Source organism: Tachyglossus aculeatus, chromosome 19 (genome assembly GCF_015852505.1).
Source record: "Tachyglossus aculeatus isolate mTacAcu1 chromosome 19, mTacAcu1.pri, whole genome shotgun sequence".
NCBI classification, from domain to species: Eukaryota; Metazoa; Chordata; class Mammalia; order Monotremata; family Tachyglossidae; genus Tachyglossus; species Tachyglossus aculeatus.
Genome location: NC_052084.1, coordinates 30,068,757 through 30,082,255, shown reverse-complemented (window position 1 = coordinate 30,082,255; position 13,499 = coordinate 30,068,757). Strand labels below are relative to the sequence as shown.

The 13,499-nt window shown below is 42.9% G+C and overlaps 1 protein-coding gene across 4 annotated transcripts in view; it reads left to right on the top strand.

The window, feature by feature from the left end:
- Positions 1-13,499, top strand: part of UBE3D (ubiquitin protein ligase E3D) — an 86,243-nt gene that overhangs the window by 18,755 nt on the left and 53,989 nt on the right. For 3 of the 4 annotated variants that reach the window (XR_005455045.1, XM_038761123.1, XM_038761122.1), the window contains exons 5-9: positions 306-375; positions 2,658-2,678; positions 3,437-3,506; positions 5,314-5,422; positions 7,985-8,154. Coding sequence is in view for 3 of the 4 variants with exons in the window: in XM_038761123.1 (XP_038617051.1) it covers positions 306-375; positions 2,658-2,678; positions 3,437-3,506; positions 5,314-5,422; positions 7,985-8,154 (440 nt within the window). In the remaining variant the exon portion in view is untranslated. The remainder of the gene's footprint in view (positions 1-305; positions 376-2,657; positions 2,679-3,436; positions 3,507-5,313; positions 5,423-7,984; positions 8,155-13,499) is intronic. The other variant, XM_038761124.1, reaches the window with a different exon arrangement.

Below are 13,499 nucleotides of genomic sequence, written 5' to 3'. Positions count from 1 at the left end.
TGGGATTAGAGCCCAGGTCTTCTGAATCCCAGGCCTCACTGCTTCCCATCCGATCATGTTGGCTTGTCCAGGAAAGGTTAAGTTTGAAGAAGCTGATGTCGATGATCTTTCAGATTGCTCTCCTTGGCGTGAAACGCTTATGTGTATGTACATAAATTATATACGCCTATCAAATGCAATCTGTATGAGGGGGAGGGGACCGAATAAATTTTAAAGTTCAGGATACACTCGGGAGAATGTTAAAATTACACATTCCTTTTCAGAGAACCTGAATGACATTTAAATGACATTTTTGTGTCCTGCAGAAACCCAAGGCAAATACCAGAGTAATTTGTAAACGTTGCAAGACGTTACTGGGAGAGAGTACGACATCAGGTACGGATTGCATAACCGAACCCAACTTGCCTATCTCGGTTCCTAAAACCGTGGAGACGCATAAGATAGGGCTGTGACAAATGTGTTTTGTGTTCTTTGGCTTTTGGAGGAGCTATACAAGAAAGGGAAATAAAATACAAAGCCGGCTGACAGATCTGGTGGAAGAGAAGTTAAGAATTGAAGTTATTTTGACCCTTCCCAGTTCTGAGGCTGCTTGCCCAGGTCTGAGCTTTGAGAAGCGGAGCGAATTTTCGTGGCAGAGTCGCTCTCCCCCCCTTGGATTCTGTAGCATCGTCTTGTTCGGTTTTGCCAGAGGAAGACCAAAGCTCCCAGGAAACCCAGTTGGCAGAAGATACTGGTGAAAACCAAGCAGAGAGCAAAATCGTATTCAAGCCTCCCTGCAGAAGTTAACTCTGTAAAAAATAGGTCTTTTCTGGCATTGTGCAATTGAGTTTAAATCATTCCACTTGGGTACTTTGGCTTTGGATTTTAAAGCTTTTCTCCAAAGCCCTCTCGATTCCTGTTCCCCCCTAACTTTCAGGTTCCACTTAACTGTCTTCTATACTTGAAACTCACTTTGATGCTTTTAATGCTTTCTGTTCATTCCAGCTGTTCTTCCTTCCCCTCTCCTTGCCAACTTCCTCTCTCTTTGCCCACCTTCAAAGCCCTACAGTAAAACCAACTGCTCCGTGGAGCTTTATTAGACTAATCCTATGTAACTCCAATACCTTCAGACATACCCGTTCCCACATCACTTCCCAAGGGAAGAGCATCTGAGTGTGGGCCATATTCTTCTCCATGAGAATCAAGTGTATTTATTAAGCCCTTACTGTGTGCACAGCTCTGTACTAAGCGCTTGGGACAGTACAATATATCAGAGTTGGTAGACACATTCCCTGCCCACAGGGAGCTTGCAGTCTAGAGGGGGAGACAGACATTACTATAAAGAAATAAATTACTAATATGCACAAAGTGATGGGGGGTTAAGGGAAAGGTGAATAAAGGGTGCAAATCCACGTGCAGGGGTGACGCAGAAAGGAGTGGGAGAAGAGGAAATGAGGGATTAGTCAGGGAAGGCCTCTCGGTACAGAAGTGCTTTTAATAAGGCTTGGAAGGCAGGGAGAGTGATGGTCTGTCAGCTATGGAAAGGGAGGGCGTTCCAGGCCAGAGTCAGGGCCGGGGGCGAGAGAGATGAGATCCAGGGTGGAGGGGAAGGGGATACTTCTGCAAGGTCAAACGACCACACCTGAAGCTTCTTCTTAGGTGATGTCCATCTGGCCCCTAGATCCAGGAATCAGTCCCCAAATCCCTCTAAGAGACTTGAGCCCTGGAACAAGCTAAACCGGCAGTGATCTGCCCCCAGCATTAATCTCTGGTAAATTTTGCTCATTTGTGCTGATTGATTGCCTTTCTTTTTGCTTGTAAATGTACATTTTGGTCTACCTCCCCTCAAGAGATGCCTCCAAAGCAGGGACTCCATTTTGACTTCCTCGGTCACCCCAAAAGTGCCTGCGTATGCTTTGCACCCTTTGGATGGTTCATCAGTACCGCTAACCAACAGACTCACCAGCCTGCCTGGTGATCAGAAAGCTACTTTTGGTTCCTGGTTTTCCCAAGTGCCATTTATTTTTTGTAGCACAAATGGGCCTAAAATGTTTTCTGGTTCCCCTAGGTCAAATCCCACAGTGCCCCAAGGATGTGGCATATCGAACTCTGGCGTATGAACCAAGAGCAGGTGACCCATTAGCTTTCTTCTGGCCGCCCTGCTCCAAGGAGAGGGAGTAGGGTCAGGCGGAGAGAGTCCTCCAGAGATCGAAGAGGGGTGGAACCTGGCTGAGGGAATCCGAGAGAGCTAGGCTCGCCACAGCCATCCCGCTCCCAGGCTCTCTTGCTTCTCCACCCCCCACTGAAGTTACTGGGCCATAATTCTCTGGGTTTCACCATCTTTAATCAACTGAACACTTAATCAAGCTGTACTGTTTGATAGCATAAAGGTGGCCTCCGCTGCCACCCCCATGGCACTTCCACCTACCTTCGCCACCCCCCGCCTGTCATTGCGTGAGGTTCTTAGATTAGTAATGTAAATTCTCAGCATGAAATGAACACTCTCAGAGTGTGTTGGAGAGCCGCGGCAAACTGGGTTAACACCAAAGGTGATGTACTGTGGCTTTTAATGTCATTAATTATGGAAGATGAGTTTTTCCAATAGGGCTATCTTAGGTAATCAAGGACAAAGGAGTAATGATGATCCTTTTTTTTTTTTATATATCACCATACTGCAGATAGCTACCTACTTGCCCATGGTGAGTAATAATTTAGCCCAGACAAGAAGCAAAGAACGCCACTTCATTATTCTCCCACCACGTCCCAACTCATATGCTTCGTTCATGCCAGGTCAAGCTCCTAACTGATCTTTATAATCAGTTCTCTCACGCTCGAGCTTTTCCCCGTCTGTGAATCACCTTCCTCCCGCAGCCAGAGCAAGTTCATCCTTTCTTCCAGTCTCTTCTAACAAGGCACCTCTTCCAAGAGGTATTCCCTGGCTGATCCCTCCACTTCCTGGTCTGGCCATCACCTCGACCATTTCGTGTTCTTATCTTTGGTTTGCTTCTGTTTATTTACTACCCACTCACGTTATTTATATCTAAGCTTCTGTTCTTCAGACAACCGAACGTTTCGTCAGTTCGCGTCTGCTCGTCTTCCCCGTTAGATTTTCAGTTACGGACAAGGCCCAGAGCTTATACTCTGGTCCATTCCCCCTACTACGTCTAGTACAGTGCTCTGTACCCTGTCGGACCACATTCAGGACTGGCGTTGATGGGGCTGGTTGTGGGTGTGTCATACATACAAGAGTCTGGCTTGTATGGACTCCACTGCAGTGGTAGCGTTTCAGTCGACCCTGGAGTCCTAGGCAAAGTAGCTTACCTGGGTGTGGGGTCATTGACGTAACTGCATTAAAAATTAAACTGAAAATGTAGCGGCATGAATGTGAACGTGCTGTTTGAAAAGTATCGTGGGATTATTGCGGAGTTATCCTTGATTTCCTCCTTTCTGTTTTTAGGGACCACAAAGCTTTTTGTTACGGAGATCATTATTAAGCCATCTGGGCAAGATTTTGCCATTGTTCCAAGGTACCGTATTGACAAACTTCCCTCGTTTAGGGGAATTGAAGAGGGTTATGTAGATCAGATTCTATTAAAGGGCTAAATCTCTTGCTTATTTGCATACTCCATATTCATATTCAGGTCCAACAGTGAGTTATCGGTAATTAAACACTGGCTATTTGCATGTTTTGCCTACTTAAAATTCAAGAAGGATTGAGCCAGATTCTCCCAGTGTTTAAATAGACATGTTTGGAAACCGGATTAACTCTTTCAGACACCCGGGTGTTATTGAGTGCACTGAAGCAATAATTTACTGAATAGTATTCCCTTGGCCTGACGGAATTAACACAGTTGCCCAAAGGGTCTAATTTATCACTGCGGATCGGCGTGGGCATGAGGAATCCTGGCTCAGCGTGACTTCCCTTTTTGTTTAGGCTTCCTAAGGCGGGATAATACTTAATAACCGACACCAGGAAAGGCTCTGTTCTTTGTGGTCTTTGTCTTGAATTAAATTTACTCTCCATCCTGGGAAGAATTCTTTAATTTCAAAGGGTCAGGACCTGAAGTTTGTAGTAATCCCCACAGACACAGCGTTAATACACGTCATGCTGGGATTATCGTGGTCTTTCATAAAGCGCACAAAGACCGGTAGCCATATTGTAAACTTCAGCAAAATCCACTCAGGCGATACCGTAATTCTCAAGTGTGCCACCTGCTAATTTGGGGACAACAACCACCTAAATGGTCCAATAGTAAATGTCTTGTCATGGAAACTCTCCAAGTATGAATCGATCAACCTAGATGCCTTTGACTTAAAGCCATTTTTACTGCTAGCCTAATTTTCGTAAGGTTAGCCACGGAAATGTTGTCATAGCCAATAGTTGTCTCGGGCCAATATTTTTTTATTGGGGAAGCAGCGTGGCTCAGTGGAAAGAGCACGGGCTTTGGAGTCAGAGGTCAGGGGTTCAAATCCCGGCTCCGCCAATTGTCAGCTGTGTGACTTTGGGTAGGTCACTTAACTTCTCTGTGGCTCAGTTACCTCATCTGTAAATTGGGGATTAAGACTGTGAGCCCCCGTGGGACAACCTGATCACCTTGTAACCTCCCCAGTGCTTAGAACAGTGCTTTGCACATAATAAGCACTTAATTAATGCCATCATAATTATTATTATTATTTTAAGAACCCACCCTGTGCTCCAGATCGAATTGGGTAATGCTCAAGAAGATGTTAGAGAATGTCGTAACTTGCTTATACCTCAACACTTTCCACCGGGGGAAATCAGATTGGCTTTTTATTATGGGATTTGTTAAGCCCTGTTCTAAGCACTGGAGTTATCAGTTTGGACACATTCCCTGTCCTGCCCGGGGCTCACAAGTCTAGGTTGGTGGTAGTAGCATTTCATCCCCGTTTTACAGATGAGGAAACTGAGGCCCAGAGGAGTGAAATGACTTGCCCAAGGTCACACAGCTGGGATTAGAACCCAGATCCTCTGACCCCAAGGCCTCTGCTCTTCTAATGAGGTTCTTCCTGAGTTGTTCAGGGTAGAAGGTAGGCGGGAAGGAAGACACTTAGCTTCTGGTGTGGGCGGGGAGGAGAACATGTAGAAAAGGCTAGGGAATTGCGGTACAGTGATAATTCCGGGAAGGAGGAAGCAAGGATGTTGCCATATTATGTCAACATCAGCGCCAGATGAAAGAAACTGGCATTGAGCCGAAAAGCGTGGCATCCAGATGTCTCTGGTTCCATGGGCTCTCTGTGAGCATTTTTGGCTCCTTTTGCCAGTCTCAATTATTACGGAAAGCACACTGTGAAAATTGATCTCTGTTCAAACAGGTCTCAGTACGTTCAAAGTGTTTTTGCGCAATGTCTCTGGGAGCTGTCTTCAGCAAGAAGCACATTTAGGTTCAGCATTCAAGGTCACGACGGGAAAACGTACATCTTGGTAAGGAATGATTTCTTCTAGCTTTTTGAAGTTCGGCATTCTTAAGAGGAGACGCTTTTCCTTGTTATCTACATCTTCTGCTAGACCGGGTGTTGAAGATGAACGTTGAAAGTAATGAGTTTATTCCATTTTAGTTCTCAAATTAATAAAGGGTTCTATGCTGCAGTAACACATAATGATTTTTTTTTCTTCTCAGCTTTGGACTTTGGCGATAGGAAATCGGATTTTGAAGTAGCACGTATCTGTCCTTTAAATAGATGATCGCTAAAGTTGTCCGGAGTATACAGTATTATATATGGGCTGTTTAAAACAGGACGTGCCTCCCCACATCTTGTTTTTCTTGATGAATTTAATGTCTATATTTGAATCTGAGAGCCTCATTCAATGACAGAGGACTTTAGCATTGGCAGAAGAGTAGGTGGAAAAGACAGGAAGAAGCCAGAGCACTGACATGACAATCAATCGATCAAATTTATTTAGTACTTACTGTGTACAGGGCACTTCATTCAGTCATATTTATTGAGCACATACTGTTTGCAAACCACTGCACTAAGCATGTGGGAGAGTGCAATATAACAATAAACACGCATTCCCTGCCCAGCACTAGCTTACAGTCTAGAGTGGGGGAGAGAGACATCTGTACAAATAGATTCATTCATTCAATCGTATTTATTAAGCGCTTACTATGTGCAGAGTACTGTACTAAGTGCTTGGAAAGTACAATTCAGGAATAGAGACATTCCCTGCCCACAGCAGGCTTTTTTAAAATTGCAGATATGTACATAAGTGCTTTGGGGCTGGGAGCGGGGAAGAACAAAGGGTTAAATAAAATTATAGATATGTACATAAGTGCTCTGGGGCTGGGAGGGGGAAGTGGAGTACATGAGAAGCGGCAAGAGCACTGACGTGGGGCAGTCAGAGGACCTGAGTTCTGATCCCACCCCTGGTCTGCCACGAGTGATCTTGGGCAAGTCACTTCACCTGTCTGTATTTGTTTTCTCATCTGTAAAATGGGGATTAAATCCTACTCTTTCCTACTTAGACTGCGAGTCTCATGTGGGAAAAAGGGACTCCCTAATTATCTCGTATCTATCCTATCGCTTAGTTCCATGCTTGTTACATAATAATAATAATAACAATAATAATAATAATGGTATTTGTTAAGCGCTTACTATGTGCAAAGCACTGTTCTAAGCGCTGGGGAGGTTACAGGGTGATGAGGTTGTCCCAATGGGGGCTCACAGTTTTAATCCCCATTTTACAGATGAGGTAACTGAGGCACAGAGAATTTAAGTGACTTGCCCAAAGTCACACAGCTGACATAGTAAACACTTTAAAGTATCACAGTAATTATCACTATTATGAGCTATTTAGCAAGGCCGGCTCACAGTTCTCCCCCTCTAGAATAGAAGCTCGTTGTGGGCAGGGAACGTGTCTGTCCTATTGTTATATTATACTCTCCGAAATGCTTAGTACAGTGCTCTCCACACAGTAAGTGCTCAATAGATACAATTGATTGATTGACTTAGTGTTGGTCTTGTCCTTAAAGATGGTGACATCTCCTTTACATGTAGGCTTGGGGCATTCATGCTAGTGGACCCTCCCCCTTCTTTTTATTAATGGTGTTTGTTAAGCATTTACTATGTGCCAGGCATCGTTCTAAGCCCTGGGGTAGATAATAATAATAATAATGATGGCATTTATTAAGCGCTTACTATGTGCAAAGAACTGTTCTAAGGGCTGGGGAGGTTACAAGATGATCAGGTTGTCCCACGGGGGGCTCACAATCTTAATCCCCATTTTACAGGTGAGGGAACTGAGGCACAGAGAAGTTAAGTGACTTGCCCAAAGTCACACAGCTGACAATTGGTAGAGCCGGGATTCGAACCCATAAACTCTGACTCCAAAGCCCGAGCTCTTTCCACTGAGCTACGCTGCTTCCCCCAGCTTGTGTCCAGCAAGCTAATCGTGTTGGACACAGTCCATGTCCCACACGGGGCTCACAGTCCTAATCCCCATTTTACAGATGAGGTAACTGAGGCACAGAGAAGCGAAGCGACTTGCCCAAGGTCACACAGCAGGCCAATGGCAGAGCCGGAACTAGAACCCAGGTCCTTCTGACTCCCGGCCCGCGTTCTTTCCACACTGCTTCACTTGACGACCTCTCCGTGGGTAGACAGCAAGTCGACGCAGTTGCCAGGAAGACATTATTAAGTTGGAAGGAGCCAGGCCATCGTCCCTAACTCCATCCCTGACTTAAACCTTCTTCCACTTCTATATCAGAAGGAGGACTGGATCCTCCAGCCTCTGTCTCATTAGAGCTGCCGCACTACATTTTCTGTAATCTCCATGTGGGTGGGGAATGTGCCTAAGAACTCTGTTTTATTGTACTCTCCGAAGCCTAAGTACAGTGCTCTACACACAGTAAGTGCTCAATAAACAGGGTTGATTGTTTTACAGGTGAAAGGAGAAAACCTCCCCCAAAAGGTGGGGGTGTTTAAAACCACTGCAATGAAAGGACTTCAAGCTATTGCCTTTATTCTCCTTCTCATTCATTTGCAGATGTGGCTTTTAAACTCTGACACTATGCTGGTGGAATCTCTGGGAAATTCAGAGGGAAGCAATGTGTTCACAGTCTTTGAAGACCTGTTGAGTCCTGATTCTAACTCCTTGGAAGTCAGGGATGCGATCAAGGTTCTTTACCATCCGTGCATCAAAAACCGAAATAAAGAGTAAGTCCAAGTTCTTTGGGCAGTGTATTCTCTAATTTCACATTATGCTTATTCTCCCTTCCCACAGCCATGGTTCAGGAAATACGTTTCAGAAAATTAATGTTAGATGGGCCTTTAAGTAATAAAATAATGGAACTGAGCGCATAACCAGGTTAGAGAGTGGAATGGGCTTGTCATCCCCAGCCTCTATTTAAAAGCCCTAGGAGTCATTCTGCTGATTTCTGAACCTGTCCAATTTGGAGAAGTAGTTATCAAGCACCTGAATTATGCAGGTGTATTAGGAAAGCAATTTGCTTAACTTGGGGGTGAGTCTGAGATTTTTTTGTGCGTGGTGGGGCATTTGGGATGAAGTTGGGGAGAAGTGGCTACTGTGAAATAGTTCCATAAACACACATCCTAGGCATAGAATTCAATTTTTAAAAAGTTGTTCTTACCAGGGCAATGTTGTTAAAATACAAGTTTACCCTAAAAAGGGTGCTGGTGATTTTCATTTTGCTTTTTTGGTAGTAGATCATTGTCGTCTGTTTAGGACGTCCGTGGTGTCTTATTATGGGGATCTCTGTCCATGGGAATGGGTGAGACCAGAAGGTTAATTAACACCTGATGAATAGATCTTCCCACACTGTGAACATGTAAAGACCATTCTTGGGATTATAAAACACCTCTCTTCCGAAGTACCTCAGATGCTCATTAATGCATTGATTGTCTTTTTTTCCTAATAGTCTTAAATGCTAATTTGGGATCCAAGTAGTGGGTTTATCTACAGCCAGTTGCTCTATCTCCTTATTTGCCCAATTATCCCAATGGTGCCCATACACCCTTAGTATAGTGTTCTGCCCACAGTAAGCGCTCAATAAATACGATTGAATGATTGAATGAACCCTTTACACTTCCGCTGAAGGCAGCACATTTCCCAGGCTGAAGAAATCTACTGGGAAATACTCATCATTTTAAGTAATAACAGAGGCCTTCCCGTAACTAAGCCCTCATTTCCTCATCTCCCACTCCCTTCTGCGTCAACCTTGTACTAGTATTTGCACCCTTTGTTCACCCCTCCCTCAGCCCCTTAGCACTTAGGTACGTATCAGTTATTTAATTTATTAATATCTGTACCTCCCTGTAGACCGTAAGCTTGTTGTGGACGAGGAACGGGTCTGTTACATTAGGTCATTGGAGCTAGGATTAATTCTTTCACACAGTCAGACTGCAAACTCCTTGAGAGCAGGAGTTGTGTCTTTTGCTTATGTTTTACTCACCTAAGAGCTTAGTACAACATTCTACTCAGAGTAGGCGTTCAGTAAATTCCAGGAATTGATTGCAGCCTCTTTGTTTCCGGGGATATCTCAAACTACAGCGTTTTGAATTTTCTTCAGTCTAAGTTGTGTTTGCTTTGCCCTTGAGCCCTTACAGATGGCTGTTCAACTCTGTGATTAGGTAGACTTCATAAATATGTAATCTATATTTTTCTCAAGATTTGATATTTCGTTAGAGCTCTTTCTTCCCCGGTCTTTTTTTTTAATCTCCTTCTTAATGAAGCCAACTTTTTCGTTATGTCTATTTTTCATTGTTCCCAACGCACTGGAGAGAGATTTGCAGTAAAACATTGTCCTTGATCACGCGCTTTTTCCCCCGTCTAGTTTAGTATGTTCGCATTGATTTTCCTAAAGGATTTTAGAGTTGTTGAGGTTGGATCCACATGCCCTGCCTGGAATTCTCTCCCACTTTAAATTTGACAAACCACTGCCATCTTCAAAGCCCTTTTGGAATCATATATCCTCCATTCACTCAAGCTCTCACCCCGGCAACTGCCATTTCAGCTCTTCTGCCCTGCCCAAGTACTGATGTTCTCATAACTCCCTAAAACACTTCAAATCTTAGGCAACCATTAAGTAGCTCTGAATCATGATCCTATCCCCTTTTCCTTCTTCCTCCTGTAGGCAAATGATTTTAGGATGTGTCTTCCTTTGCCTTTCCACTACATTGTAAACGCCTTGAGGGCAGGGATCCTGTCTCTTTACTACTCGACTTTTAGTTTAATGCTCCGCACACAGTAGGTGCTCTATAAATACTATTGATTGGCTGATAAGAAAAAGCTGCTCGGTAATCTTGCATTTAAGAAGCATTTTTCTTGCATAACCTGACAAGAAAAGACAATGGGATAGTATATTCTCTAACAATATCTGTGTAGCACCCAGAAAGAAAATTTATGAGTTAATTAGATTTCCAGCCTTTGGCTTTATTGTAGTTGCCCATAAAAGTTGCTGTGTTTCTGTTTGGAGCCTGAAATATAAAGTTTGACAGTAATGAATATTTCCTGGAAGAGAATACCATTTTGGAACAATATTCTTAGGCAGTTGCTTCCTAGACCCTGCTGGATTGGCATTTCTTACCAAATTTCTTTATCACCCTGGTTGTGTATTCTCTTTTGTGGCATCATTTGTGTTGAATTGCACACTTTGGCAATGACAACGAACAAAAATGGCTTTGGAAATGGAAATTCATAGAATAATCTTTCTGGGGGTTACTTGGTTGACAGCTTCTTTAAGTAAGATAATATTTGTTTATTATTTGGGTTGGATTGAGACTGAAAGTCTCCGCTCCTTGCTCACTTAAACACTGGGAGACTCGTGATCATAGACCCTCTTAGAGGTTTTAATGCTTAATTGTTTAAGAAGGAGAAATCAACCAATCTGTCTGTGATCTTCGCCAAGCACTTATTGAATACGAGGCACTCTATGCTTAGCGCTTAGCCAAGTACAGCGGAAGCAAGATGCAAGACAGAGAAACAGCGTAGTTTAGAGAATAGATTGCAGGCCTGGAAGCCAGAAGGGCCCGAGTTCTATACCGGCTTAGCTACTTGTCTGCTGTGTGACCTCAGGCAGGGTACTTCACTTTTCTGGGTCTCAGTTACCTCATCTGTAAAATGGGGATCAAGACTGTGAGCCCTAAGTGGGACAGGGACTATGTCCAACCTGATTAACTTGTATCTACCCCAGGACTTAGTACAGTGGGTACTTGAACCAATCAGTTAATCGATGGTATTTATTGAGCACTTACTGTGTGTAGAACACTGAACTACGTGAGAAGTTATTACTGAGCCATTATTTTCTGTTTCCCTCTAGACTGAAAAAATGAGGCATAGAGAAGTTGCCCAAAGAGCCTCCCCCCTGTAGCACTTAACAAAGGGCAGAGCTGGGATTAGAACCCAAGTCTCCTGCCTCCCAGTCAATCAGTCAATCAATCAATCAGTCAGTGGTATTTATCAGTCAGTGACACATAGTAAGTGCCATTAACAATACCATTTTTTTTAAAAAAAAAGGACTAAAGGAGGAGATGGACAAAAATGATGTATAAATGGTGTCAAAAAGAGGATATAATAGGAAGTAGTTGAATTATATCAGGCTAGAATGGCAGAATGAAAAATATTTCCAGAGAATCAAAGCTAAGGATATGCCCAGAAAACTTAAACCTGGTTCTTGTGCCTTATTCCTTAGTACCCCGTGGTCTCCCTGTATTTGTGGCATACTAAAGCTCACCCAATCATGGCTAGAAAGTTGCTGATGGAAGAAATTTTGATTTAGTAATGACCACATTATCCATGAGCCCTAATGGGCCACTTGGGATGGATCATCTCAGCTCAGCATGAATAGCTAAGCACTCTGGGCAACCAATTCTAAATCTGTTGTTGCTTGGGAAAGGGCAATGTGATTTTTCATTATTATTGTTATGTTCATTAGATGGCCCAGCCTTCCCTTACTGAATGCCCAACCAGGAGTCAGGGACTACTGGGTTTGTACCAGCGCTTAGTACAGTGCTTGGCACATAGTAAGTGCTCAACAAATACCAAAATTGTTATTATTGCCAATCTAGCAGACTTTGGTTGTTCCCATATACTGTATGGGTAGATAAAGTTGGAATTTGAACATTAAAATTATCATTGTAATGTTATATAATCCTTAGTGTGATTGGGACTTACCTCCTTTGACTCTTCTGGAAAGATGTGAGAATGTGAAACTGTAAAAATCAAATGGGAATATACAAGTAAAGGAAGTTTCCTTTGGATAGATTCCAGTAGGGTACAGTCTTGTGTTGTGCTAGATTATAAATCTTTGAGGCCAGAAATCATGTCTACTTACTTTATCGTACTCTCCCAAGTGCTTAATGCAAAACTCTGCACAGGGCAAATGCACAATACATATTATTGATTAAGTGATTGATAACATTCCTTTAATGTTTGTCTGAAGAAGGTACCTACTTCAACTCTCTTTGAAAAATAGTGTGAGGAAAATTTATGTCTCTCTTCCTGATTCTTCTTGGGAACATTTTTAGAGTAATGACTGATGAAGGAACATGTAATCTATTGCTTGGGGAGTATAAAGCCATTCCACAGTCTCAGTCTATTTCTGCTGAATTAAACACGTGTGGTTTCTAGTTTTACTCATTTACTTTAAAACCCAAATCCAAAGACTGAATGAATAAAGGCCTTTGCAGTATCAGAATAAATGGGCTCAACGACTGTTAATTTTGATTTGTGAAGCATCATTTCCCTGTATCCTCTTTTGCTTTCTTTTGTTTAGGATTGCGGAATTAAAACTCTATTTGTTTCCGAAGATTTGTACCTGAAGAGGCAAGCCCTGTTATTGCCAGGAAAAACTTCAGATAAAATTAGATAAAAATAGTAAATTGTCTTAGAAAGGAGATTTGAAGTTTTTCCTTTGAGTTAGAAACTTTAAGCAAACCAAATACTTGTGAATCAATCAATTAATCGATGGTATTTATTGAGCACTTACTGTGTGTAGAACACTGAACTAAGTGAGAAGTTATTACTGAGCCATTATTTTCTGTTTCCCTCTAGACTGAAAAACGAGGCATAGAGAAGTTGCCCAAAGAGCCTTCCCCCTGCAGCACTTAACAAAGGACAGAGCTGGGATTAGAACCCAAGTCTCCTGCCTCCCAGTCAATCAGTCAAACATTTATTGATTTATTGGTATTTATTGAGTACTTACTATGTGTAGAGTGCTGTTCTAAGCACTTGGAGCATACCAGAAATGTTCCCTGCCCATAATGAGCTTACTGTCCTGAGCTCTTTCCATGCAGCTACTCTGGGTAGCACTTCCCATGAGAGATTTTATTTTTGTGGTATTTATTTTTATGGTATTTATTTTATTTTTATGCTACTAAGTGATTACTGTGTTCTAGATCCTGTACCAAGTGCTGGGCTAGATACAAGATAACTAAGTTGGGCATAGTTCATGTCCCAAATGGGGTTCACAGTCTTCACCCCCATTTTACAGATGAGGTAACTGGGGCACGGAGAAGTTAAGTGACTTTCCCAAGGTCACACA